This window comes from Rhinolophus sinicus, chromosome 5 (assembly GCF_057876585.1).
Source record: "Rhinolophus sinicus isolate RSI-liver-muscle chromosome 5, RSI-T2T, whole genome shotgun sequence".
NCBI lineage: Eukaryota > Metazoa > Chordata > Mammalia > Chiroptera > Rhinolophidae > Rhinolophus > Rhinolophus sinicus.
In genome coordinates, this window is record NC_142505.1 from 42212151 (window position 1) to 42237621 (window position 25471).

General features: G+C 39.7%; 1 protein-coding gene across 4 annotated transcripts in view; it reads right to left on the minus strand.

The window, feature by feature from the left end:
* ATG7 (autophagy related 7) overlaps window positions 1-25471 on the minus strand; it is a 219959-nt gene that overhangs the window by 80965 nt on the left and 113523 nt on the right. For all 4 annotated transcript variants that reach the window (XM_019732654.3, XM_019732653.3, XM_074312982.2 and 1 more), the window contains one exon: window positions 18484-18606. In XM_019732654.3, coding sequence (XP_019588213.3) covers window positions 18484-18606 — 123 coding nt within the window. The remainder of the gene's footprint in view (window positions 1-18483; window positions 18607-25471) is intronic.

Genomic DNA, 25471 nt, shown 5'->3' on the forward strand with positions numbered 1-25471 from the left:
AGAATTAGGAAGAAGCACATGCCCGGCAGGACATCAGCCATGGGTGGAAGGTAGTCATTAGAAGAGGCTGTAGAAAAGCAGTTGAGGAGACTGGGAATTCCCAACTTCAATCAAAGTGACAAAGGAGTGATCTCAGGAGATATATTTTAACTAAGAAAGCTAAAACCTACATAACTCTAGGAGACTGTTTGTAGATGGTAGCAGAGCCCACGTGGAGTTTGGAAAGAGGGAACACAGAATTTGTGCAAGAATTTGTTGCTATCTCTGCCTCTGCCACTGTCCAGAAATTAGCAAGATGATCTCACTGGAAAGCAATAGTTGAGGCATCACAGCTCTGTGAGGCGATCATGAAACTTTCCAATCACCATCTGTCCCCCCATGTATACACTGTTTCCCCGAATATAAGACCTAGCCGGACCATCAGCTCTAATGCATCTTTTGGAGCAAAAATTAATATAAGATCCGGTCTTATTTTAATATAAGATGGGGTATAATTAATATAATATAATATAATATAATATAATATAATATAATATAATATAATATAATATAATATAATATAATAAACATAACACTGGGCCTTATATTAATTTTTGTCCAGAAGATGCATTAGAGCTGATGGTCTGGCTAGGCCTCATTTTGGGGGAAACACAGGATGGGGAGGGACAGACACGACAAATTAAATGGCTTAGCCTATACATCAGTCACTTAGGACTGTGGCCATCAGGAATTAGTTTCTGAGAGTCTTCACACTAATTGAGTTTCTGACCTGAAGAGGTAGGACCCATGGGCCATGACGACCCACCACAGCACACAGCTGGAGACCAGAGGTTTGGGGAACATGGAGACCGCGGCCAAACATCTGCAGGTCTGTCATCCAGGAGAGGAATCCAGCTATAGGCAGACACAACTAATGTAGGAATGGCACTACAAACTAGCAGTTAAGAACACAACAGGCTCTGCGTCTAACCTACCTGGCACCAGCACTTACTAGCCACATGACTTTGGGCAACTTTCGTAGCCTACATGCATCTCAATTTCCTCATCTGTGGAAATAAAGTGGTTGTGAAGATTAAATGAGATAATCCAAATGAATGCTTACTATGACGTCTAGAACACAGCAGCACTCAGAAGTCAGCCATCACCCCATCACTGTCCAAAGATAGACAGACCACCCTGTGAGCTGCAGAGCACCCCGGAATTCAAGAAGTGTCAATTGAGGGCCAAATACAAACCTGATGCTATTGAATTTACTTCAACTCCAGGACGTCCAGGTAGCCCCCAGGCCCCTAAACTCTTACGTACAATTCAAAACAAAAATGTTGTCTCAGTAGCTGACATGTTTTTCTTGTAAAACTGTTTTGGTTTGTTTTGCCATTCAGTCAATGTGCACTTTTCTGAGTCCTTACATGCAACGCGCCTGTTAGCCAATGAGAATACAAAGAGGGACAGGTGGTCCTTGCCCTCAAGAGGCTGAACATCTAATTGAGAAGAGAGGATTAGAGAACCACATAGTGATGCATTCGTATTTGCGTTAGACTTAGGCCAACCGTCCATTTGGTACATGACCTGTTATTAGAAAGCCGGGACCAAGAGCAGGGCCGGGGATCTCACTACACCTAGAATCACTCTCGTCTACAGAACACGATTAGCCTCTCAGTACACTACACTAAACTCGACCGTACTCTCTCTCCCTCCCTCTCAATCTCTCTCTTTTCCGTTCCCTTCAAGGTACAGCAAAGTCCTGTGGTGGCTCTGGGACCTTACAGTCTCAAATTCTCAGGCTCACCTGTGGGCCGGCCCATGGCAGCAGTTGGTGAAGGCTCATAAGCAGCTCCCATGTCGCAAGTTCACACAGGACTCCTTCCCAGGACACCGAAGGTCATTCATTATTTATTGGTAACTAATGCTTTAATGGGCCTCTTCCTCTCATCTGTACGTTTAATGGGGGGAAGGAAAGGAGGCTTTCTTAACCATGTGGCACAGGAGGGCCCTCAAATATTTATTGACTGAGGCAGGTTTGTCCTATGGCGTTAGAATTAGCTTCTGTAAGAAAAAGCACAGATCCCTTTGCTCTTAAAGCAGCCTCTCAGTGATGCTTTCTTTTTGCAACATTCTAACCACAGTTCTGGCTTCTTTCAGTTTCCATGGGATCTGGCTGCTACGTTTTAAAGTAGATGACTCTCCTGTAAAATGTCAGGTATGGAAAGCCCCCTGCTCCCTGCCCCTGGTCTGCCTTGCATTTTGTGGACAAACATCCAGACCAGGGAACACCGGGAGGCTCCATTCATATTCCAACAGTCGCCAGTTTACTGATTGCTCTGTTGCCTCAAGAAATTCATAGCACCTCCAGGCAAGGGAACAACAGTGTGGTGTTTATTGAAATCTACATCTGGTAGCAATTTGTTCAACAGCAACCAGCTTCCCCCCCTCTCCTTTTCTTCAGTCAAATAATCCACGGGGGCCCATAATACCCCACAACTGTTCATTTGTGCGAGGCCTGTATTGTGTAGTTTATGCTCCTAATTACAGATCTGGGTTTATCAACAAGTTTCAGCATAGCAAGTAATTTTTTAGACAGCAGAGGAGACTAAAGGCACATGTCCCAAGGCAGTGACACGGTCACTGAGCGTCATCATCAGGGCTGAAAGATGAAGCCTCACACTGGCCTCCTGTCCCCAGCTCCCCAGTGCACACGTGGGCAGCAGAGGCGGCCAGAGCACTCCCCTTCCCCACCCTAAGAGGTGTGACCTCATGATGTGTGGGAGCTTGGAAAAAGGAATAGCTGAGTCTTAGCTGAGTCATTCGTGTCCTGTGGAGAAAGGGAGAAGGCCTAAGCTCCAACCTTGGAGAAAACTCTCCTCCTTTGGGGCGGAGGTGCGGGTGGGGGTGGTAGTAGTGAGGGAAAGAGACTGAGCAGCTGGGTCGCTAAAGGACTCAATGAATAAAGAGGGTTCTTTAATGGTATCTGTGATCAGGTGAGAAGACGGGGTAAATTCAAAACATAGAGTAAGTCAAGCTTGGGGGCAAACATGGGGACTAGAATTTCAAGATTTGCACTGAAGTCCTTAATTTGAAATTGCTCACAGAAAAGAAGAACTGTTAAGAGGGAGAAGAACAGACTCAGGAGTACAATTAAGAGAAGACTGGACTTAGAATGGACTGCTACCAATACGCCAGCACCCATCCACCCACATCAGCCCCTCCTCCTTTAAAGGGGACTGTGCCCCTCTCACCCCAACCACTTGGTTCTGAGGGAGGCTGCCAATCATGGCACCCTGCCATGGCCCAAGCTGGCCAATCACAACAGCCTGCCCCTGTCTACTACAAGTGGTCCAGAGAAGGCATGCGACTCAGGCCTGGTCAATAACAGTCTGTGTCCAGGGTTTTCCTTTTGGAGCCCCTGGGGAAGATGCTCTTAAAGGAGATGCTAGAACTAGCTGATGCCATGTTTTTTGCTACATGGGGGGAAAAAAAGAACCTGTTTGCTGTGTGAGAGAATGACATCAACAGAGAACGGAGATGAACAATGAAGACAAAGATGCTTGTGACATTAAACCCCCTCCAACCTAGAATCTTTGGGACCAGGATTCCATGGCCTGGTTACGAATTCCTTGTTTATGTTAAAGCCAGTTTGAACTTTTGGTTTTGGCTATCGTAACCAGGGTCAAGATGGCTATAAAAGGCTTTTCATCGAAAATGATGGCTATGATGACCAACTGAGTAAATGCAAGTAAACACACAGAAAACACCCGTGCCTCACCAGTGTCAGATATGATCACATGTTATGAGAGGCAGGTGTTTTCTGACATCGCTGACCCCATCTCAGGAGACTGGTTTTAACAAACTTTTCATTACGGAGACTTTGGAAGACACACAGAGGCCGACGGACTGGCATAATGCCCTCTCACATGACCCCTCGCCAGTCCAGTAACCACCACCCCATGGCCTCGTCCAGGAGAGCAGTGGTGTGGACCAACTCTTCCTGGAGCACAGCTGCTTCGCCTTGACTGCGCCACGTCCCCAGGCTGCAGCAGCTCCTTCTCCGACTGGAATGGCACGCAGGGCCTTTGGGAATGGGAGAGAGTCTTCCAGTAGGAAGTCAGATGTCAGGAATTCAGGAATTCAGCCTTCTCAGGCTTGTGCTGGTCCCAGACACCATAACCTAATATGTCCCTCGTTCTTTCTAAGGCTCATTTATGATTTCTCAATATTGTCATTGGAGGTGTACTTTGTCATGACAGCTGTTAAGGAAATAAAATCCTATTAGTGCTGAAAGTAAATCAGCTACAGGAAAATATTTTAATGTTGACACCATGTTTCCTCTGTGGATGAAATTAAGGAGTTTCCTCCTTTTTGTAACTCATTAACAAAAATAGAAAATAGTCCTCTGGCATATTTAATGTAGGGTACACACCAGGAGGATGATCAAAACCATGGAATCCAGCTGTTAAAGACTTATGCTAGTGTTATTGTGGACTATTAGGTTAGAAAAGATATAGAAATCTCTAGTCCAATTGAATCAGACTTTCTGGTTGAGGTGTGGTCTAAACACCAGTATTTTTTTTTTTTTTTTTTTAAAGATTTTATTGGGGAAGGGAAACAGGACTTTATTAGGGTACTTCCAGGCTTTTTTTCCAAGTCAAGCTGTTGTCCTTTCAGTCTTAGTTGCAGGGGACACAGCCCACCATCCCTTGCAGGACTCAAAGAATCGAACTGGCAACCTGGTGGTTGCGAGCCCACTGGCCCATGTGGGAATCGAACCGGCAGCCTTCGGAGTTAGGAGCACGGAGCTCTAGCCGCCTGAGCCACCGGGCCGGCCCCCTAAAGACCAGTATTTTTGAGAGACTCCAGATAATTCTAATGGGCAGTCAGGTTGAGAAGCATTGTTCTAACCTCGCCAGTATCTTTATTTAGTAAACAAGGGCACTGAGGACCAGAGGTATAGGACTCTGACCAAGGCAAACAGCGCATCTTGTGATAGAACACAGGTTCCATCGTATTTTCCAAGTGAACAACTAGGTCATTCTATTGTGTTTTCTTTTAACAGGGGCTACATACGTGGGACACACAAGAATTTTTAGAGTTGAGGTAGAGAAATAAACCATCAAGGAAGAGGAATCCAAATAAGTAACAAACATACGCTGTCTAACCTCATTGACAATCAGGAAAATGCAAATTAAAAGCATAATGAGATATTGTTATACACCCAACAGATTGGTAACACTTTTTACCTGTAAGAGTAACCAAGACTTTGGCAAGGATGTACAGCTGCAGGAACTCCCACACACTACTGGTAATCACTGAACTTGGTACAATTGCTTTGGAAGGCAGTTTGCCATGGTCTAACAATGTTGAGAATTCACATTTTCTATGACCCAACAATTCTGGTCATAGAAACCTCGGTATATAACCTAATGCCCGCATTCTCAATGGGGACAATCCACCCCCACGAAGGAGCAACTATTGATTTTTGGTAGGAAAAAATCTTGGATATTACAATGGCCCGTGGCCCTCCAAAGCTCAGTCCTACCCAACAAAATCTTATTCTTTGGGATTAATTAATTTAATTTGAATTTTAAAGTTTAAATGTGAAATCAATTCACTTTTCTCCCTAGGAGAGGTGATATTGGGAAAAAAGTTGAGAACCACTGACCTACAGAAATGTTGCACACGCACCCCAGGAAATAGATGCAAGAATGCTCCAACCCACACTCTTTATTATAGTTCAAAACTCGGAGGGCTATCACTATCCGTCTACAGTAGACTGAATGAACTGTAATGTATCGAAACTGTGGAATACTCTACAGCAACGAAAAGGAACAAACCTCAGATGCACACAACACCAGGGGTAACCTGCACCATATTGAGCAAAAGAAGCAAAACACTAACGATTACATCGGGCATAGTTCCACTTATAAAAGTTCAAAGTCAGGCAAACGGAATGGTATTGTTCAGGGATCCATACACCAGCCTAAAGCTGTAAAGAAAAGCAGGGACAGAAGTGGCACAAGAGTTGGTAAGAAAGTAACCTCTAGGTCTGTGATCAGGGAGCCAAACGTGAGACGGGTAAAAGGCAATGTTATAATTTTTGACCTGGGTGTTTATAGGATAATCATTCTTTAAATTGTACTATGTTATCTTCTGCATATGTTATAGCTCATTTGAAAACATTAAGATGTAAAAGAAAAAAGTGGGGGTGAAATTTCTTGATCTTTACCATATTCACTTTCCTAAAGCATTGTTTAGATGAAGTTATTCCTCTGCTCACCAGTCATAACACAACCTGCCCCAATGTGTCCAGTGCTTTCAGAGTTTCATTGACAGAATCTCATCGGCACCTCTGCCTCGGCAGGAGGCAGTGAGTCAGAAGCGATTCCTCAAAGGAGGTCACTGCTTGAGTTAGCAGGACCAGCAGGAATACCAGGCAGATCCCGTGGGAGAGGAAACAGAGCTTGACCAGCAGAAGGATCAGCTGGACAAAGCGCAGAGGTGAGAGGAGACACAGCAGTGGAACTGAGAGGACACACAGGGACACACGAGAGCAAAAGCTATGCTCTGTTGTCCTTTTGAGGAGTTAATTTCACAGCAGATAAGTAGGTCCTTTTGAACCACACAATTTAATCCAGAAGTTTCAATCATTTCATATTAGGAAGATTTACCCAGATTTATTTGCAAGTTAATGTATATTTTATACGTTGACTGGGATAAAATAGTTTTTGTAGGTTCTTCTACAACAACATCACCTGCTGCTAATCTCTTTGATACTCAAATAATATCCATTTAGCATGAATTACCATTTTAATGGTTGATGATTGTTCAAAGTTTAATTCAAGACATTTATATTCAAAGACCTATGGTATATCAAGAAAAATGTATTTTAAAGCTATGGCAGTTTTCCATTTGGCTCGTTTGTATTTAGCATACAAGAATTAATGTTTGTATTATACCGCTAAAGATTTCACAGCACATTATAACACCAACATTGTGGGGTAGGTATTATCCCATTTTACAGATGAAGCCCAGACAAGAGGAAGTGATGCAACTGGTGCAACTAGTGGCAGGACCGTGAGCAAATCCCTGCTCTTCAGAACCCAAATCCTGTGCTCCTTCATGAGAATACTGTTTCTAGGCCCCTGATGCTAAGGCTGAAGGGAGCAAGGCTTAATATTATTCCAGCCTAGCTTTCATGGTATTGAAGAATAAAGTTTTATTTCCACAGGTCATTGTTGAAAGAAACAGAAAAGAAGGGAGCAGAGTATAAATAAACCAATCAGTATTTGAGTACAGAAACTCCAAATAGTTATCTCTAGAATTGATACTGAATTGGTGCTTTCAAACATCAGTTCAATGATGAGCTTTAAGTTAGACAGAGAATAGCATAAATGTTATTATGTATGTGTATCTTTCATGAAAATAAATATTTTTTAAATCTTTCTAAAAGCCAAGTTTCCTTCTTTTTAATAAAAGGCTAAGCAGAACTAGGTATGGCCTCTTCCAAGGAAGATTAAGGTAAAATAAACACAAATGCCTTAGTTTTGTAGCCAAATTAAAAACAAACAAACAAATCCATGGCAATTTACTATATTTGTAATTAAGAACTGAATGATTTTGTTCTACAACAATAAGATATTTCTAGTTTAGCACTGAATTTTATTTTCACCAGATGGCTGAATAAAGCCAAGTGAGGGCAAGCCCTTAATTTCCCTTTACAATTTAGAGAAAAGTTACCTCTTATCCGCCTTTTTCCCCACTCTAAGTCTGGAGATGGAATCACGAATGAGTAAAAACCTCATTCCCACAGATTTTACTAGAAGCCAGTCTGTTCTTACAGATAGTTCAAGAGTAAGAAAGCACAGTGCTGTTGGCTAACCAGGACCCAGGATGGTACCGTGAAAGAAACCCTGCTAAGAACACAGTTATAAGGAAACAGACAAAAAGCCCAACTGCATTTTGAAATTGCTTAATCTGATCAAACGGCTCAGAACTCTCTATAAAGTAGAACACATCCGTATCACGCCAGATACATCTTCCTCTCTGCTCCCAGGCAGACGTGTGTTATAATCCTCAAGATGTAGATAAACAATGTCCAGTCAAGTTAGCAAACCAATTCACAGCCTCATCTGGAAAACAGGGTCATCACCACCTCATAGACTGTTGTGGGCCTCGAAAGGTTAGGTACAAAAGTTCTGTATAAATTAATGTAATCAACATTGGTATATAGTCCTCTGGTGGTACGTTTCGTCAGAGATCTTGTATGCTCCCATGCCACAGACCATTCTGGAATGCCTTCAGTCGTTCTCCTCTCCTAACTTGGAGTTCCAAACTTCAAGGCCCAGCTCAAACATCCAGCTCTTGCCTGGAGTCCTCTCTCTGCATCAGACGCCCATGGAATCCTACAGGACTTCCTCTACCTTGTGCTCAGCTCTCTGTGCACACTCACCGCCCTGCAGTCTTGGTTACTTTTCCATCCGACCCCCCATCCCCCGACTATGCCATGTTAGTCTCCGGGAGGCCTGGCTTGTACCTCTTTGAATCCCCACACCACCATGAACTTGCCAAGGGGTCAATAAATATTTGTTGACTGATAGAAGAAGTCATGATTAAACATGAGCAATATTTAATTTAAAAACATATGCACCTTAGACTATTTCATATTCTCTTCCCTCCCTGCTCTCCCACAGCTAATTGAGAAGCAAGATGGAGCAACACTAAGATTTCAGAACCAAGAAATCAATTTAATTTTACAGTATCAAAACATGGAAACCCCCCAAGTTCAACACATGGCAGCTGTTATGTTTGCAAGTGAGAAGGGTCAGCTGTAAAAATACAAGCCCTAGAATAATGCTCACAGGGTAACTGCAAGAACACCTCCCCGAGACCCTCCAGCGCTGATGCAGGCGGGGAGTCAGCGCGGGCGGCTCTCCGCTCCCTAATCCCCACTTTCTCACAGACTATCTTGAAAAGCCCCTCCTACGCAACAAAATGCACTACTTTATCTTATTGTTTTTATAATTCAAAGGCATACATCACTGCCATTCAGAGGTTCTCACTGGGTTGAGTTAACCAGTATTCCATTCCACTCTGAGACAACAGAATTTGGGGAAAAAACAAAACACAACACAAAAACAACAATTTGATGGTTTAGTTGGGCAATGTCATCTCCTGTCATAAATGTTTTATTTCTGCTGGGCTCTTCAAAAAATCGAAAATAGCTTCCCAGTCCCATTCCTACCTCCTCAAAAGCCTCAGGCACTGGTGACCCGTGGGGGAGGGAGGGCAGGAACCACAGCTCAGGGCTGGTTGGCTATGAGGGCTGCCTCCGTCAGACCAGGATGCCCAGGGGATACCTGGAGGTAACCTTACCTGGCAGAGCCTGCCTGAAACAGCAGGACCTCTGGGGTCTGCCACCTGATAGGATAACTGAGTCTCCTCATCTAGAGATGAGGGTGCCAGGAGCTTCACAGATGTGCTCAAGTGTATATACCAAGTGACTAGGGCTTAATTATTATTGTAAAAACTTTGTTCAGTACAAAGTTGCAAACTTGAGAAAAAAGCAAACAACGGTTTAAAAGGTGTGTTTAGAGTCATACGTACTATTGGGAAAATTTGAGTATGTACTGGACTTTAGGTGGTATTATGGAATTGTTGTTCTGTGACGACAAGGGTATTCTGTTTACAAAGAATGTCTTATTCTTAGCAGATGTGTGCTAAAAATGCAGGTTTGAGGTGTCATTGTATACGGAACGTACTTTCAAATGGTTCAGGAAAAGAGAAAATGTGTGAGTATGCATGTGATGGGTTGTGTATGCATGCGTGTACGTGTATATGAACGTGTGTGTGGTGTGTGTGTTTGGAGACAGAAAGAGAAAGCAAGAAATAAACTAGGTGTGACAAACCATTAATCGTTGAATTCAGGTGTAAAGCATATGGGGTATTCAATGTACTTTTCTTTAAACTTTTCATATATTCTAGAATTTTCAAAATAAAAATAAAATCCTGTGGTAAAGAAGGAAATTTAAAAAATCCAGCTCTAGGCTGGGGTTCAGATCTTCTAAACAACTGCCTAAATTTACAACAAAAGATAGCAAAGCACTCTCATCTTCCCCTAACCACTCCATCGGATGTCTCTGTGACTAGAGCTGACATTTTCACTTTTTCCTCTCCTCCCAGAAAGCCTGCAAGGGAGGCATTTGGCTAGTGAGCCCTCCATAGTCTCCTTCCTCCCTCAGCTCCTCCACACCCAGTATTTACTGGCTACCCACAGTACAAGAAAGGGTTAAATGAGCTGAGAAGAGACTAAGGCTTTGAAAACTGAAGCGCAATGAAAAATGGAAGAAACCATCATCACATCTACACAAAGTTCATTCTTACAAACAGTAAGCTAACATGCTCCGACAGCCTATCACACACAGCCAGAAAATCAACACTGCCCTCAGAGAGCCAGAGAGTGACAGAGAAAAAGGGAGAAGCACAGAGAGTCCCCACTTTGTGCACCGGGCCATCTGCTTTCTTTCCTCTTTTAAAACACATCTTGATTGAGATATAATTCACATATCTTACAATTCTCCCAGATAAAGTGTATAATTCAGTCGTTTTAATATATTCACAGTTGTACAACCATTACCACAACCTAAGATTAGAACATTTCATCTCCTCAAAAAGAAACCCTTCTCCTTAAAGAGTCACTTCCCAAGTGCCCCCCACGCTCCCACCCCAACTCCCTGGCAACCATTCATCTACTTTCTGACACCACAGATTTTTAAATTCTTATAAATGAAAACATTTCTTATAAATGAAATCCTATAATACGGGGCCTTTTGTGACTGGCTTCTTTCACATGACAGGGTTCATCCATGCTGTAGCATGCATTAGTGGTTCTTTCCTTTTTTATTGCCAAGTAATATTTCACTATTTTCCAATGTAACATCCACCTTTTATTGACCCATTCACCAGCTGATGGACATCTGGGTTGTTTCTACTTTGGGGCTATTATGAATAAACAGTGCTGTTATGAACAGTGGCGTACAAGTTTTTGTAGGAATATGTTTTCATTTCTCTTGGTTATGAATCTGGGAGTAGAATTGCTGGGCCATATGGTAACTTTTTAATGAACTGCCAGACTGTTTTCCAAAGTGGCTGCACCATTTTACATTCCCACTAAGGATGCATGAGGGTTCCAATTTCTCCACATGCTCATCAACACTTCTTATTATTGTGTCTTCTTGATTACAGCCATCTTAATGGGTAAAAGTGGTATCTCATAGTGGTTTTGATTTACATTTCCCTGACGGCTAATCATGTTGAGCATCTTTTCATGTACTTACTGGACATTTGCATAACTTTTGGAAAAATGTCTATTCAAATCCACTGCCCACTTTAAAACAAACTCCTTGGATATTACACCTTCAACATTCTAAGGATGCTGCCATTACTTAAAATAAGGGGGTTTTGGAGCCCATCTTTGGAAGCTGTACCAAGAGGTCGTGAGCAGTGCATTTTTTGAAAATACTCAATTATGATGAGGGGAGACTTGCATTTAAGACGAAGCCAAAAGTCCTGGGTGCAAGTCTGTAGAATGAGGTCAGTTATTAGCTGGACTACACCCTTGTGGATTTAAGCACAGTGCTACACAAATCAACCTATACAAAGCATGAGAAATGTTCTTTTGAGGGTCATAGTAGAACTAAATCTCAAAAGGATGTGACCAAAAGTGTTTCTAACAATGGCAGCCAGATAGGATAGATACCAGGGAATGTTTAGAAAATGTACAAATAGGAATCACTGATACAATGTAAAACATGTCGATATATAAATTAGCCATCATTTTACTTCTCGGTCATACTGGGTATATTTGACTCAAAATCATTGAATTATTAGAGCTAAAAAGGATTTCACATATGGTTCCATCCCCTTATTGTAAGTGGGGAAACTGACGCACAACATATTTGTTATTCACCCAAGTATTCAGGAAACACGAGCAGAACAAGAACTAAAATTTAAGTAGGACACAGTTGCTATGTTCTATTTCTGATTAGCTGTTTTAACTCTACTTTTAGCATTTATGATTCTCTTCTTCTCTAAGTGAATTATACCATCCAAGACTCCTCTTCTGAGGGGTGGAGAACTCTGTCCAGACGTCATTGTCTATCCTCCAATTGGCTCCTTTCCTAATACCAACTTACCTAAACTTCTCAAATCCATGTAGATAATTCTGACAGCAAATAAAAGGGACTCATTCTATAAAGTGAATTCTGAAGGAGTACGGCCAAGCCTTATTTCAAAAACAAGTCTCTAGTTTCCAATCTAAGAATTAAATGGCTTTCTGCCTGCTGTTTCTGCCTCTCCCTGCCTCACTTAGGAGAGAAGGCCAAGGCTGAGTCTTGAGGGATTGCTTCACAAGGAAAAATGAAGGCAGGATACAGTCTCGGGATGGGCCAGTGCAGGTTGGACGTGGGCTAGCAGAAGGCTCTGGGAAAACAGAACTGGATTCATAAGCAGGCTCGGTCAGTCCCCACAACAATTCCTCTCCATTGGAAACAGGTCTAAGTGCTGACACGGGGTTTCCCACAGCTTCTACTGGCCTCCAAAGGCTATTTGTCATCAGAGGCTCTTGATGAAGCTATACATAAATATCTGACTGTTGTTAAATACAAAACAAAACAAAACAAAACAAATATTCCACAGGAACCAAATCAAAACCAGCTGTGAGTAGGAGAGGCCAAAAACTCAGTGTAAGTGCAAAAGGCCTAGCAAAAACATTTGTTAATTGCACTATTTACTTCGCTGAATAGTAAATTGTCATGCCAATGAAGTCATATCACATGACCATAATGTTTTTCTTGTGACTTTCCTGCTATGAGAGAAATGGGCATTTTATCTTCTACAATTCTGAATTCTGTAGTAGATGAGTCAGAATCTGCGTTTTAATTCAGAATCACCCCATCTGCTCAGTCTGTTCATTTCTGCCAGCCTGTTTATAATTTTACATCCTATATTAAAGTTCACACTAAACTTTCTTTTTAAACGATCATTCATTAATCCCTAATTCTGCAGAAATAAAGTTCGGCTTAGCAAAAACTTGATGAAAATGCAATTATATTAAAGGAGGGCTATAACTGCAATCCTTAAAACATAACTGTATAATACAATATCAAATATTGGTAATATGGTCAAGAGAAGGAAACGTAGCCTAAAATTAATCCTGGAATCATGGAACTCACAAGAATGAGAATGAAGTAGTTCAGGGAAGTTGGGTTATGGGATTTTGGAGTTTGAATTTCTCATAGATACACCAAAGTAGCTTTTTCATTAACTCTCTTATGGATCAATCAGTCTTTTCTCCCTAGTTAGATGGAGTTTGAAATTCTTTGGCATTTCCCACAGCACAATGTTGAACCCACAGTTGGAACGAAATCAGTACATGTGAACTGATAGTTGATGATAAATAATCCCAAAACCACAAGTCGCAGCAGATTCTATGAAAAGATGGCACTCACATGTTTGATTTAGACTGAGCCTTTCTTCAACAAATTAAGCAGTTTGGAGAGTATCTGGTGAGCACTCACAGCCCATGACTTGGACGTCTTGGGCTTCATCAACTTTAAGACCAACCATCTCCTTTGGTTTCAACTGGGATAAACAGACGTCGAGGGCAACAGAAAACTGGGCTCAATCTCCAAACGCCCAAACCCATTCTCAGTAAAGGTCTTGAAAATAAAGTTCAGAAATAAATTCATGCAAAATTCCCTGCTTAGATGGCCACATTTTAAGAGGGTAAAAAGCTGAGCGAGGCCTTTTCTCTGTGAGGCCTTCTAATACCTCATGGGCAGAATGTAACTATAATTTGGCAGCTAGATGGGCTATCGACAAAGGGGGTGTCTGTCCAAGACCCCTACTTTATGAAATACAACATTAGTAAAAACATTTATGAGGTGAGTATTTTTAATCTGCAACTCAAGGTAAAAATCTACCACACACATTTCTCATTTAAATATTTTTATTGCCTCTTAGCTCTACAGCTTTTCCTCATCACACTAAATGAAACAGGGTAATTTTTCCTTTATCTGCAAAACCCATCTACCAGTTCTGTTCTTTTTCTTTAAGTTCTATCTTCACTCTATCTCTAACACAATCCAGTCACTTTCACTCATTTATTCCATTACCTCAAAATCATTACCCAAAACGAACTCACCATATAAGTCTGGCAACTCCCTCTACCACACTCCCAGTCCCCACTCGTGCATTTTTCACTTCAACCCCGCCTCCAACAGAAACGAACCTGATGATGTGTCTGTTAACCAATCATTTTGGGATATTGGATGATGGAAGGGGGATGGGTGCAAAAACTTGGGTTGCCTAAGATCTGGATGATTCTGTCTTAAGTATATCTTCTAATTCATTATCTCTGTGCCCCTTTCTATGAAAATAAATGGATTAATTGTCTCTAGTAGGATCAGCTTTGCATTCCTCCGTAAAGGGGCTATACCGGGGGTACCAAAAAAATGTACACATATTAAAAGATGTTATCTATGTATCATTTTTCAAAGTTGAATTGAATTACAGTAGCAATGTGTAGTATGACATTCATTCAAAAGATGGCATTAATCAAATGAATGCTAGTGTCATTCATTGTATTACAATTTTAATATAGTTTTTTCATTTCTTAAAATGTGTATACATGTTTTTGGCACCCTCTGTATCTTGGGAGACAGACCACAGGTGTTAAAGGATATGGATAACTTTAATATCATCAAAAGTTTTCTTCTTTAACTGAAAAGAGAATTATCTTGATACAACCTGGATGAACCTTGAAAACATAATGCTAAGTTAAAGATGCCAGATACAAAAGGCCACATATTGTGAGATTCCATTTCCATGACATGTCCAGAACAGGCAAATCCATAGAGACAGAAAGAGTAGCGGTTGCCAGACCCAGAAGGAGGGGGGAATAAGGAGTGACTCTTTAATGGATACAGAGTTTCTTTTGGGCATGATGAAAATCTTCTCTTCTTGGTAGTAATAATAGCACAACTCTGAATATACTAAAAACCCCTGAATTGTACACTTTAAAAGAGCGTGAACATCATATGTAGTACGTGAATTGTAATTCAATAAAGCGGTTATTAAAAAATAACCTTATCTGATTTCAGGAAACCCTAGCTCCAATTACATGCTCATGATTCTGAATAACACACTAAAGACTCGCCCTCGGAGACCTTCATTCAGCTTAGAATGCTCTGCCCTACTTCCCTACCCTTTCCCCACCCAAATCCAACTTTTATTTTTAAAGATAGTCTACTCATCCTTTAAAACTAACTGGTGATGGATGTTAACTACATTTATTATGGTGATCATTTTTGCAATGTATACCAATATCAAATCAGTACACTGAACATCTGAAACTAATATAATGTTATATGTCAATTATATCTCAATTCAAAAAATAAAATTAATTTAAAAAAACAAAAAGCCTAACTGGAATATTTGTTCCCTTCTGTATGAAGCATTCCTTGACATCCCTACTTTCCTAAGCAGGAATAACTGCTCTCTCAGACTAAAACATTTTTAATGATATTAGAGTACCCTATTTATGTCTGTTTCTCACACTAGACTATGAGCTCATCACATTAACTTCTCTATTCAGTTACTAGCACAGTGCCTTGCTATCAAACTTCCAAAAGATACTCAGTAATTCTTTTTCAAAAACAGTATTTATACAAATACATATTTTATAAACAACATATGAAATGATACTGTCACATAGAATTATCTGGGTGAATCTTTTGCAATTTCAGTATTGATGCATGAAAACAGTCTAAGCTGAGAATTAATTGGGCATTCTTGATTGCATTGCTAAAATAAATAAGTTGAGACCTTTCTAGATGGGAAACAGAATTTTGTAGTTTTATTAATGAACATTTATAAAAGCACTGGAAATCAAATATGTAAATCAAAACACTATGTTTACACAGATGTGAATATTTTTTGACATACATGCTTATTTACACGCACACACATTTTTCACAGTAACGTGAATTAATGTAGGTAGGACAATGATTTTTGCTATGAAGTCCTCTGGTGACCATTATCTTAAAACACAGTCCTATTTAGAGCTTTTTAAGAAAAATACTGATCCTTTTCTATGACAGGAGCTGCAAACACCAGTAACTATAAGGCTCATCAACTGAAAAGCATCGTCTAAATAAAGAACATCACTTAGAGAAGACCTCTGGGCAAGAAACTAACAACAACGTTTGTCTCCAGGGAGGAAACTGGGTGGCAAGGGACAGGTACAGAAGATTTCTTTTCCACATAGAATATTTTCTATACCGTTAAATTTCATATCAAGTACATTATTTATCTATACAATTTGCTTCTTGGCACCAGATAACCATCACTATTAAAGAAGGCAGGCCTGGGGTTGCCAGATATGATTTTTTCAAAGAAGTTATAAATGCGAAAATTCTGATTTTTATGTAAAACTCATAATTTTGAAATGTTGGCTTTATTCAGAACTTAACACATAGGGCAGGCCAAACAAAACACACCTGCAAGCCATATCTGGCTCATAGGTCAACCAGTTTACCACCTCTAATCAAAAATTTGATGTGTGGCTTATATTCCAAAACTATAAATATAATTTAATGGAGGAAAACTTCAAAAAGAAAACTCAGACTTGTGGATGAAACCATGCCACATCCTGCCCCACCATCTATCTAGTCACTATTGCTCTCTTAAACTTCCGGTGTCTTTTAAAAGGCTATCAATATTTGACCAACTGAAATGCAAAACAAGACAGATTTAATCAAGGAATGTGCCCATTATCCTAACATCTGCTCTGTCTTAAAGAGTGAAATATGGGGTCAATTTCAAGTTGCAATTCTTCTAGCCAACTAAAGAGAGGTATGTGAATTATTTCTAGGTGGCTGGAAAAATTCCCTCAACCAACTAGTCAAATGATTGTATGGTTGAAAAGACCCATAAGTTATGTTTTCCTTATTATAGGGCAGTACAGTACTGCTCAAAAGACAAAATGGTGGTGGCGATCAACATAATATTCTGAACCTTTTCTGGGAATCAACATAATATTCTGAACCTTTTCTGGGAAAATCTCAAAGTCTCAAAGTCCTGGAGAAATGCCATTCATCACCCAAAACAGCAACTAAGAGACTCCATGTGGTGGTAGTGGAAGATTGCATCTGTTGAATGCTCAGAAAACACCAAAGCAAATACCGTGTTTCCCCGAAAATAAGACCTAACTGGAAAATAAGCCCTAGCAGCATGACTTTTCAGGATGACATCCCCTGAACATAGCCCTAAAAAAAGAAATGCGTCTTTTGGAACAAACATTAATATAAGACCCGGTCTTATTTTCGGGGAAACACAGTAAAAGAAGAACCAGTTGCAGGTCTAAGTCTAGCACTAGAGATACACTGTCTTGCTTCTCTGGTGTGCCTAAAACCTCCCCCTAATCTGCTGAAAGCTTCAAGGGATCTGACTCTGGAATTTCCACCATGTTTTCCCTACATTCAGTGCTAGCTTCCATCTTCCAAACAGCAGCCTTTTTACCACCAGCTGGTATAGTGTGAGGCCTGACCATGTACTCCCTTGACCACTGGGACCTCCCCCAATAATGAGAACACACAACCCCAGGCAAGGGTGGGGGTGAAGAGGTAATCAATGAGTTGGGCTACAGGACTACTGGCAACTTTGCAGACACAGGCGCTCAAGACTGATCAGCTTACGTAATTTGTGGAATTGCTATGATAGGCCATGATTTTCCTAAGAGCTCTTTCACTCAGGTGACTGAGGAGAAAGCTGTTAATTTAATCTCATTAATCCATTTTGAGGAACAGTCCATTTTGTCAAGTGACTGGACTAGCTCCATACCATATACAGTACACCCTTTTCGAAGAACAGTGAGCATTTGGAAAAACAAAATAACCTATTTTTTAATCCCAGTCTTAAAAAACCACACACACACACAATTATAATAACCCAGGAAATTAGAATCTGCAAAATATTCTAATTAACAAAAGAAAACATAACTCTCTTAGGTTGTAACTGAGGAAGCCATTTCATGGTGGGGTTCAGTGGCCTAAGAAGACTGATCAAATTATGAAATAAAAGCCAGGAGTGTTCTCTCTGAAAAAAAACGGCCAGAGTCCAATGTCTTCCTTGACTTGCATTTTGATGTATGGACATTAGAGCCAACTCTCCAATGGCCACGGGTATGCTGTTCTTCAGTAAGAAACAGAGGTGCTTGGAAATCAGTCACCTGTACTTACTTTATCAGCAATTTTGTGCATTAGGCACCTACTATACAACGACCTGCACATGTTAGCTTTCAGCAATTGTGGAAGGTTTGTTCTAAGGAAAAAACATCACAATTAACTGCTTCCTTCCTTTTCCATCAATCTGAATATCAAACAGGTTTTAAACACATAAGTTCTCAGTACATAAAGCTTGTTTTATTCTTACCTCAGCAGCTTGGGTCTCTTGATGCAGCAATGTAAGACCAGTCAAGTCTTCTAAGAACGAATGTGAAGAGTTGAACACCTTCGTTAGGAAATTAAATCCCTCTCGTTCATATTGATCAAGAACCTGTAAAACATTTATGTATTTTTAAAAGGGGCGGCACATTTTAAACGCATTTGAAAACTTCTAACAAGCATCTGTCAAAAATGAAACAAAAACTAGAATTAAATGTGGTGGATAATCAATCTATTGGGCAAAAAACTGGGAGGGCTTAGCATTTACCACTCTTTTCCTTCTTAGAAAGAATGACAATCTTATCTTTCAATTCAGATGACAATTTTTCTCAAATAACATAAGTTACAGGCAAATTCACTAAAAATTCTAGAAGAGTTGGGGTTACTGATTTTAAAGTTCACTTGTTAGGAAAAGAATAATAGGCAAGAAGAGCCAAGAAAATAATTTACAAGGATAAAAGGAAAAGAAGGGACAAAAGGATGGGAAATGTGACATACTGGCTAGCCAAACGTATTTCAAAAAATAATAACGTAAAAAAGGTGAAACTAAATTTCACCAGGCACATCACAAAAGAGGAGTCTCAAATGGCCAATAAGTGTATGAAAAGTTGCTTAGCATTACAAGCGATCAGGAAAACAAAAACTAAAACCCCAATGAAATACTATTTTAGATCTACCAGCATGGCTAAAGGGGAAAAGACAGAATATACCAAGCATTGGCAAGGATGTGGAACAACTGGGATTCTCATGAGAGTACAAAATGAGACAACCACTTTAGAGGCTCAACATGCTTATGCCCTATGACCAAGCAATTCTACTCCTGGGTATAGACCCCCAACAAAAAATGTATACATACTCGTATGTGCATCAGAAGACCCAAACAAAAGTGTCCACAGCAGCACGATTCATGATAGCCCCAACTAGAAACTGCTCAAGTGTTCACCAACAGTAGAATGAATGAACAAACTCTGGTTTATTCATGCAGTGGAATATTATATAGCAATGAAGACAAACTACAACTACATGCAACAATATGGGCAATTCTCACAGACATAATGTTAAACAAAAGAGAGAGAAGCAGTATGTGCTGTGTGATTACATTTATATAAAGTTCAAAAAAACAAGCAAGATGAATCTATGGTGTTGAAAGTCTGGAGAGTGGTTACCCATGGAGGGACTGTAATTGAAAGGGGGCACACGTGAGGATCTGGGCTGCTGGTGATACCCACTTCTTTACCTGCATAGATCTTACAAAGGTGTACTTGGTGAAAAATCATCAAGCACTTTTTTGTATATATGCTGTCCTTCAATAAAAAGATCAAAAGATAAAAGGCTAGCAGTCTTTCATAGGAACATATGAGCAGTCAGAAGCAATCAAACAGACGATTATCGCATTTTAGAATTCCATGATCACAAGAACTGTGAATTGCAGAAAGCAAACAGCGAACCAGAATGCCTCAGAATTCAGAAGAAATAAAGATGGATGCTTCAAAAAGACAGCAGACATTGAAGATAAATTCAAGAAATCAATTACACATGAATAGAAAGGTTGGAGAAGCAGTAACACAAAAAAGAGAAAAATTTTAAAATAAATATTCTCCATTCAGAAATGAAAATGTGTAAACCCTTCAATCCAGCAATTGTACTTCAAAGACTATTCAAAGACTTTTCTTTGTTGAGGGCTGGGGAACTGTGATTTTCCCTTTGTTGAAATATTCTTTAATACTCAATTATCTTTCACTTTACAAAGTGAGCATTTTAAAGAAAATCTAATAATAAGAATGTTGACTCTTCAGCCGCATGCCCATACCATTCTTGCTTGTGCCCTGCTGGCGTGGGCTCAAAGACTGGGGTGTAAAGATGCTCACCGCAACGGAGTTTGCAGCAAAAAAAGATTAGAAACAACTACCCTTTAATAGAGGACCTATTAAATTATGGTGTATTTACAAACAAGGACATAATCTGGGTCCATTAAAGGAATCTATAGTGTTAATATAAACTGATTTCCAAGACATAGAGAGACACTAAAAAGCAACGTCCAGACCATGTGTCTAGTACTGTTTTTAAAATAAAAGTGGAGGAGGAGAGGGAAACGTACATGAGTATACTATACTGCTTGCGTATGCGTGTAACCTCTGGAAGAATACACACACAACTGGCATCAAGGAGTTCCCTCCCTATATTCTTCTATACTGCTTGGATTTTTTAACCATGTGCATGTATTATTTATTTAAATAATATTACAATCTCAATTCAGTTTTGTTTTTTGTGTGTGTTTTTTCCCCCTCCAGTGGTGGAGAAAGGTCTCAGAGGAGAAGGAAGCAGAACTCTAAAGCCCAGATGAAGGAGTTGGCGCTAGAAAGGAGGGGCAGTCCTCCCTCAGCCACAGGAAGCAGGGCAGCTGTAGAGATAACTTAGGATCCTGAGTGGGAAACGGGGCTGAGAGGCATAGGGTGTAAACAGCAGGCAGCAAAGTCCTGGGCTGCCAGAGAGAAAGGGTGGGATGAGCCACTGAGCTTGAGCAGGGTGGTGATGGCCTGGGACAGCTGCATGGGGACGGTGAGAAAGGGAGCTCTGATCGGCGGCACAGAAAGAGCGCTGAGCAATCTGAGGCCCCTGCTGGGGCAGAAAATAGAAGTTTTGAAAGAAAGGTGGTTAAGGACACATCGAAGCCTGGGGACTGGCAAGAAAAGGGTAACAAAGATGGAGGTCAAAGAAATCGAGGGGCTGGTGAATACTAAGAAGGGAAGGGACCCAAGGCTGGTCAGAAAAGACTTGCAGCTGGAGGGAACACAGAGACTGGGATCCTGAAGGGCAGGAGGGATGGGGGGGGGGGGATGGCGGGGGAGGGGGGTGACAACAGTCTCATGGCATATACAAAGTAGTCTTTGGCTGATTAACCACAGTAAATTCATTTGACAACCAACGGCCTGAATAAAAAGGAACTTAATAACTAAATCTCCCAGTAGTAAAATTTCTTACAAACCAGAATGTTATCTCAGAAAAAATATGCGTGGAAATTAAGTGACCTTTTTCAAAATGATAAATACTGTGTGTTTAACGATCACTTACTTCTGAGTGAACCACTAAGCTCGTGAAATAGCTACTTTGTGCCAGGTTTCCAGTAGGGTAAAAGAAGAAATGGGTTTGAAAAATGGACAAAAGCTTTGAAAAACATTGGAATAATTCCAGAGATGATACTTTGTTAGACTTCATTGAACTTTCAGTTTTCAAGCCTATGTTTCCATATAATTTTGTGGTGCTACAAATTGGGCCAGTGGAAAAACTAACAGCAAGGGGAAAATGAGTAAAGGCCACCTCCCCCATAATCAGGATGTACAGAAAGTTTAATGCTGAAACATTATTAATAGCTCTGGCTTGAAAAATATGTGGAAAAACTTAATCCTCAAGGGGTATATTTAATCATGCAAGGGTTTTCCAGTATTCCCTTTATGTGCTGGGAAGTTAATCTGTGTTACGAGTATAAGCAGCTTATAAAAGGTACCAGGATTTTTCCCCCTACAAACAGCTTAACTGTCTTAAAGAGGGAAAAACATGTTTTACGTTATCCAAAAACAACAACACCCAAGATACTATCACAATGAATTTGAGCACTGCAACCACCTGTCAATCTACATAAAACATACCACACCTTTTAAGTGAATTATATAGTACATGGTCCTGAGACGTGTGCACATTACATTCTGGTCGGTGTTATATTGCAAAGGTACTGGGAGAGTTTGCTATGTAGAGAAATAATAATGACTCTTTTAGTATAAAGCTATGGATCCTTTTCTGATAGACATGATTTTCCTTAATTATTTTGTAAGGCTAGGTTATCTTTATTCTCAACATATATGAGCACATACTCCTGGACAAAGATTGTAGAATCGCTTAAAACATGATTTTAGGAATATCATTTCTCTTACTGAGATTCTCTAGTGACTCCTTTTTTTTTTTTTTTAAATAAAAAGTAGAGTTGACATACAATATTATATTAGTTTCAGGTGTACAACATAGTGACTTGACATTTATATAACTTACGAGGTAATCACCTCACTAAGTCTAGTAACCATCTGTCATCATGCAAATTTATTACAATATTATTGACTAGATTCCCTGTGCTGTATACTACAGCCCTGGGACTTATTTATAACTGGAAGTTTGTACCTCTTACTCCCCTTCATCTTTTTTACTGATCGCACCACACTCCTCACCTCTCACTTTGTTCTCTGTATTTATGAGTGTTTCTGGGGTTTTTTTTTTGTTTTGTTTTTTTAAGATTCCACATATAAGGGAGATCATACAGTACTTGTCTTTCTCTATCTGACATATTTCACTTAGCATAATATCCACTAGGTCCATTCATGTTGTCGCAAATGGCAAGATTTCATTCTTTTTTATTGCTGAGTACTATTCCATTACATGGGGGTGCCAAAAAAAATGTATACAAGTGGACACTTTGGTCAATGTTGCTCAAGCAGTAGTTTGCCATAATCAGAAGTATCTGGACGCTGATGGTAACCACTTTGAGCACCTCTTGTAACTGCAGAAGTCAAATGTGACTTGTATTCATCTTTTGTTATTGGTATATATCGAGTATTACAATTTTAATAGTTTTTTTCCTTTCTTAAAATGTGTATCATATTTTTGGCACCCTCTATATATAGATATATATCTATGTATATATCTCACATCTTCTTTTCCATTCATCTATCGATGAACACCTAGGTTGCTTCTGTATCTTGTCTATTATAAATAATGCTCCTATAAACATAGGGATGCATATATATTTTTGAATTGGTATTTTGGTTTTCTTCATATAAATGCCCAGAAAAGAAACTGATGTGTTCTATAGTAGTTCTATTTTTAATTTTTTGAGGAACCTCCATACATACAGTGTTTTCCACAACGGCTGCACCAATTTGCAATCCCACCAACAGTGCACAAGGGTTCCCGTTTCTCCATATTCTTGCCAACACTTATTTGTTGATTTTTTGGTAACAGCTATTCTGACAAGTGTGAGGTGATATCTCATTGTAGTTTTCATTTGTATTTCTCTAACGATTAGTGATTTTTTAGCATCTTTTTATATGTCTGTTGGCCACCTGTATGTTTTTTGGGGAAATATTAATTCAGGTCATCTGCCCATTTTTTTAATAGTATTTTTATGTTGAGTTGTATGAGTTTTTTTATATATTTTGGATAATAAACCCTTATTGGATATAGAATTTTCAAATATCTTCTCCCATTCAGCAGGATGTCTTTATTTTGTTGATGGTTTGTTCTATGCAAAAGCTTTTCAGTTTGATATAGACATGTTTATTTATTTTTAATTTTGTTGCTCTTACCCAGGGAGATACATTAAAAAAAAAAAAAATACTGCTAAGACCTATGTTGAAGAATTTACTTCCTTTTTTTTTTTCTTCTGGAGTTTTATGGCTTCAGCGCGTACATTTTAGTCTTTAATCCATTTTGATTTTATTTTTGTGTATGATATAGTGGTCCAATTTTCCCAACATCATTTATTGAAGAGACTGTCATTTCCCATTGTATATTCTTGCCTCCCTTGTTGTAGATTAATTGAACACATAAGCAAGGGTTTATTTCTGGGCTCTCTATTCTGTTCCATTGATCTATTTGTCTGTTTTTGTGCCAATACTATAATGTGTTGATCATTGTAACTTTATAGTATAGTTTGAAATCAGGGAGCGTGATACCTCCAACTTTGTTCTTCTTCAAGATTCCTTTAACTATTCAGGGTCTTTTTGTGGTTCCATATAATTTTAGGATTATCTATTCTAGCTCTGTGAACAATGTCATTGGTATTTGATAGGAATTGCGTTAAATCTGTAGATTGCTTTGGCTACTATGGACATTTTAATTATATCAATCCTTCTAATCCATGAGCACAGAATATCTTTCTATTTATTAGTGTCATCTTCAATTTCTTTCTTCAATGTCTTTTAGTTTCCAGCGTACAGGTATTTTGCCTCCTTGATTAAATTTATTCCTATGCATTTTACGCTTTGATGCAATTGGTTTTTAAATTTCTCTTTCTGATTGCTCATTGTTAGTGCATAGAAATTCAACAGATTTCTGAATATTAATTTTGCATCCTGCAATTTTACTGAATTCATTTATTAGTTCTAATAGTGTTTTTTGGCTTTTTTTGGTGCATCTTTAGCATTTTCTATATGCAGTATCATGCCTTCTGCACATAGTGATAGTTTTACTTCTTCCTTCCAATTTGGATGCACTTTAAATTGCTGTTTTACTCCTGTGTCCCAGAGCAGGCAAGCGTGCTGGAGTACGTCCCTCAGTGACGTCCCTACTGCAGCTCACACTGTCTGGGTAGGGTTCCTATGATTACTGCGTCTCTGTTTCTCCCACCCTTCTCTATGTGGTCCCTCTTGTTTGGTGCACAGAAGCTGTTCAATCAGCCCTCAGTTGTTCTTCAGGAAGAACTGCTCTATATGTAAGGGTATCTTCAGTGTGTCCGTGTGAGGTGACTCCAGGGTCTTTCTACACCTCCATCTTGGGCTCTTCCTTTGGTGACTTTTTACTAGATCAAACCCATACTCTCCTGCTAGGTATTTAAGTCCCTCCATAACCCTCTACTTTTGGATGACTCTCTGAAGAATGATTTTAATAGAGTCTAAGATCTCCTGGCAAGACCATGCAATGATTCTCAGTTCATGAGGAGCAGAAGGGATTCATACTTTGCAACTCTTGTCTAGTATTCTTAAACAGGACACTGGCTCTGTGCACCATATCTGAAAAAACAGCTTGGGTATTTGCAAAGGGGAAAGGGAACATGCAGTGTCTGAAAAACTCTTATTTAAAATTCCTGTTGTTTAGAAATTGTATTTACTTGCTCTTGACAATTTAAAAATATATTATGTGTCCTGATTTCTAAAAAACTCAGAGAAATCTTTCCTAGTGTCCCATACAGGGTAATAAAAGAGTATGGCTGG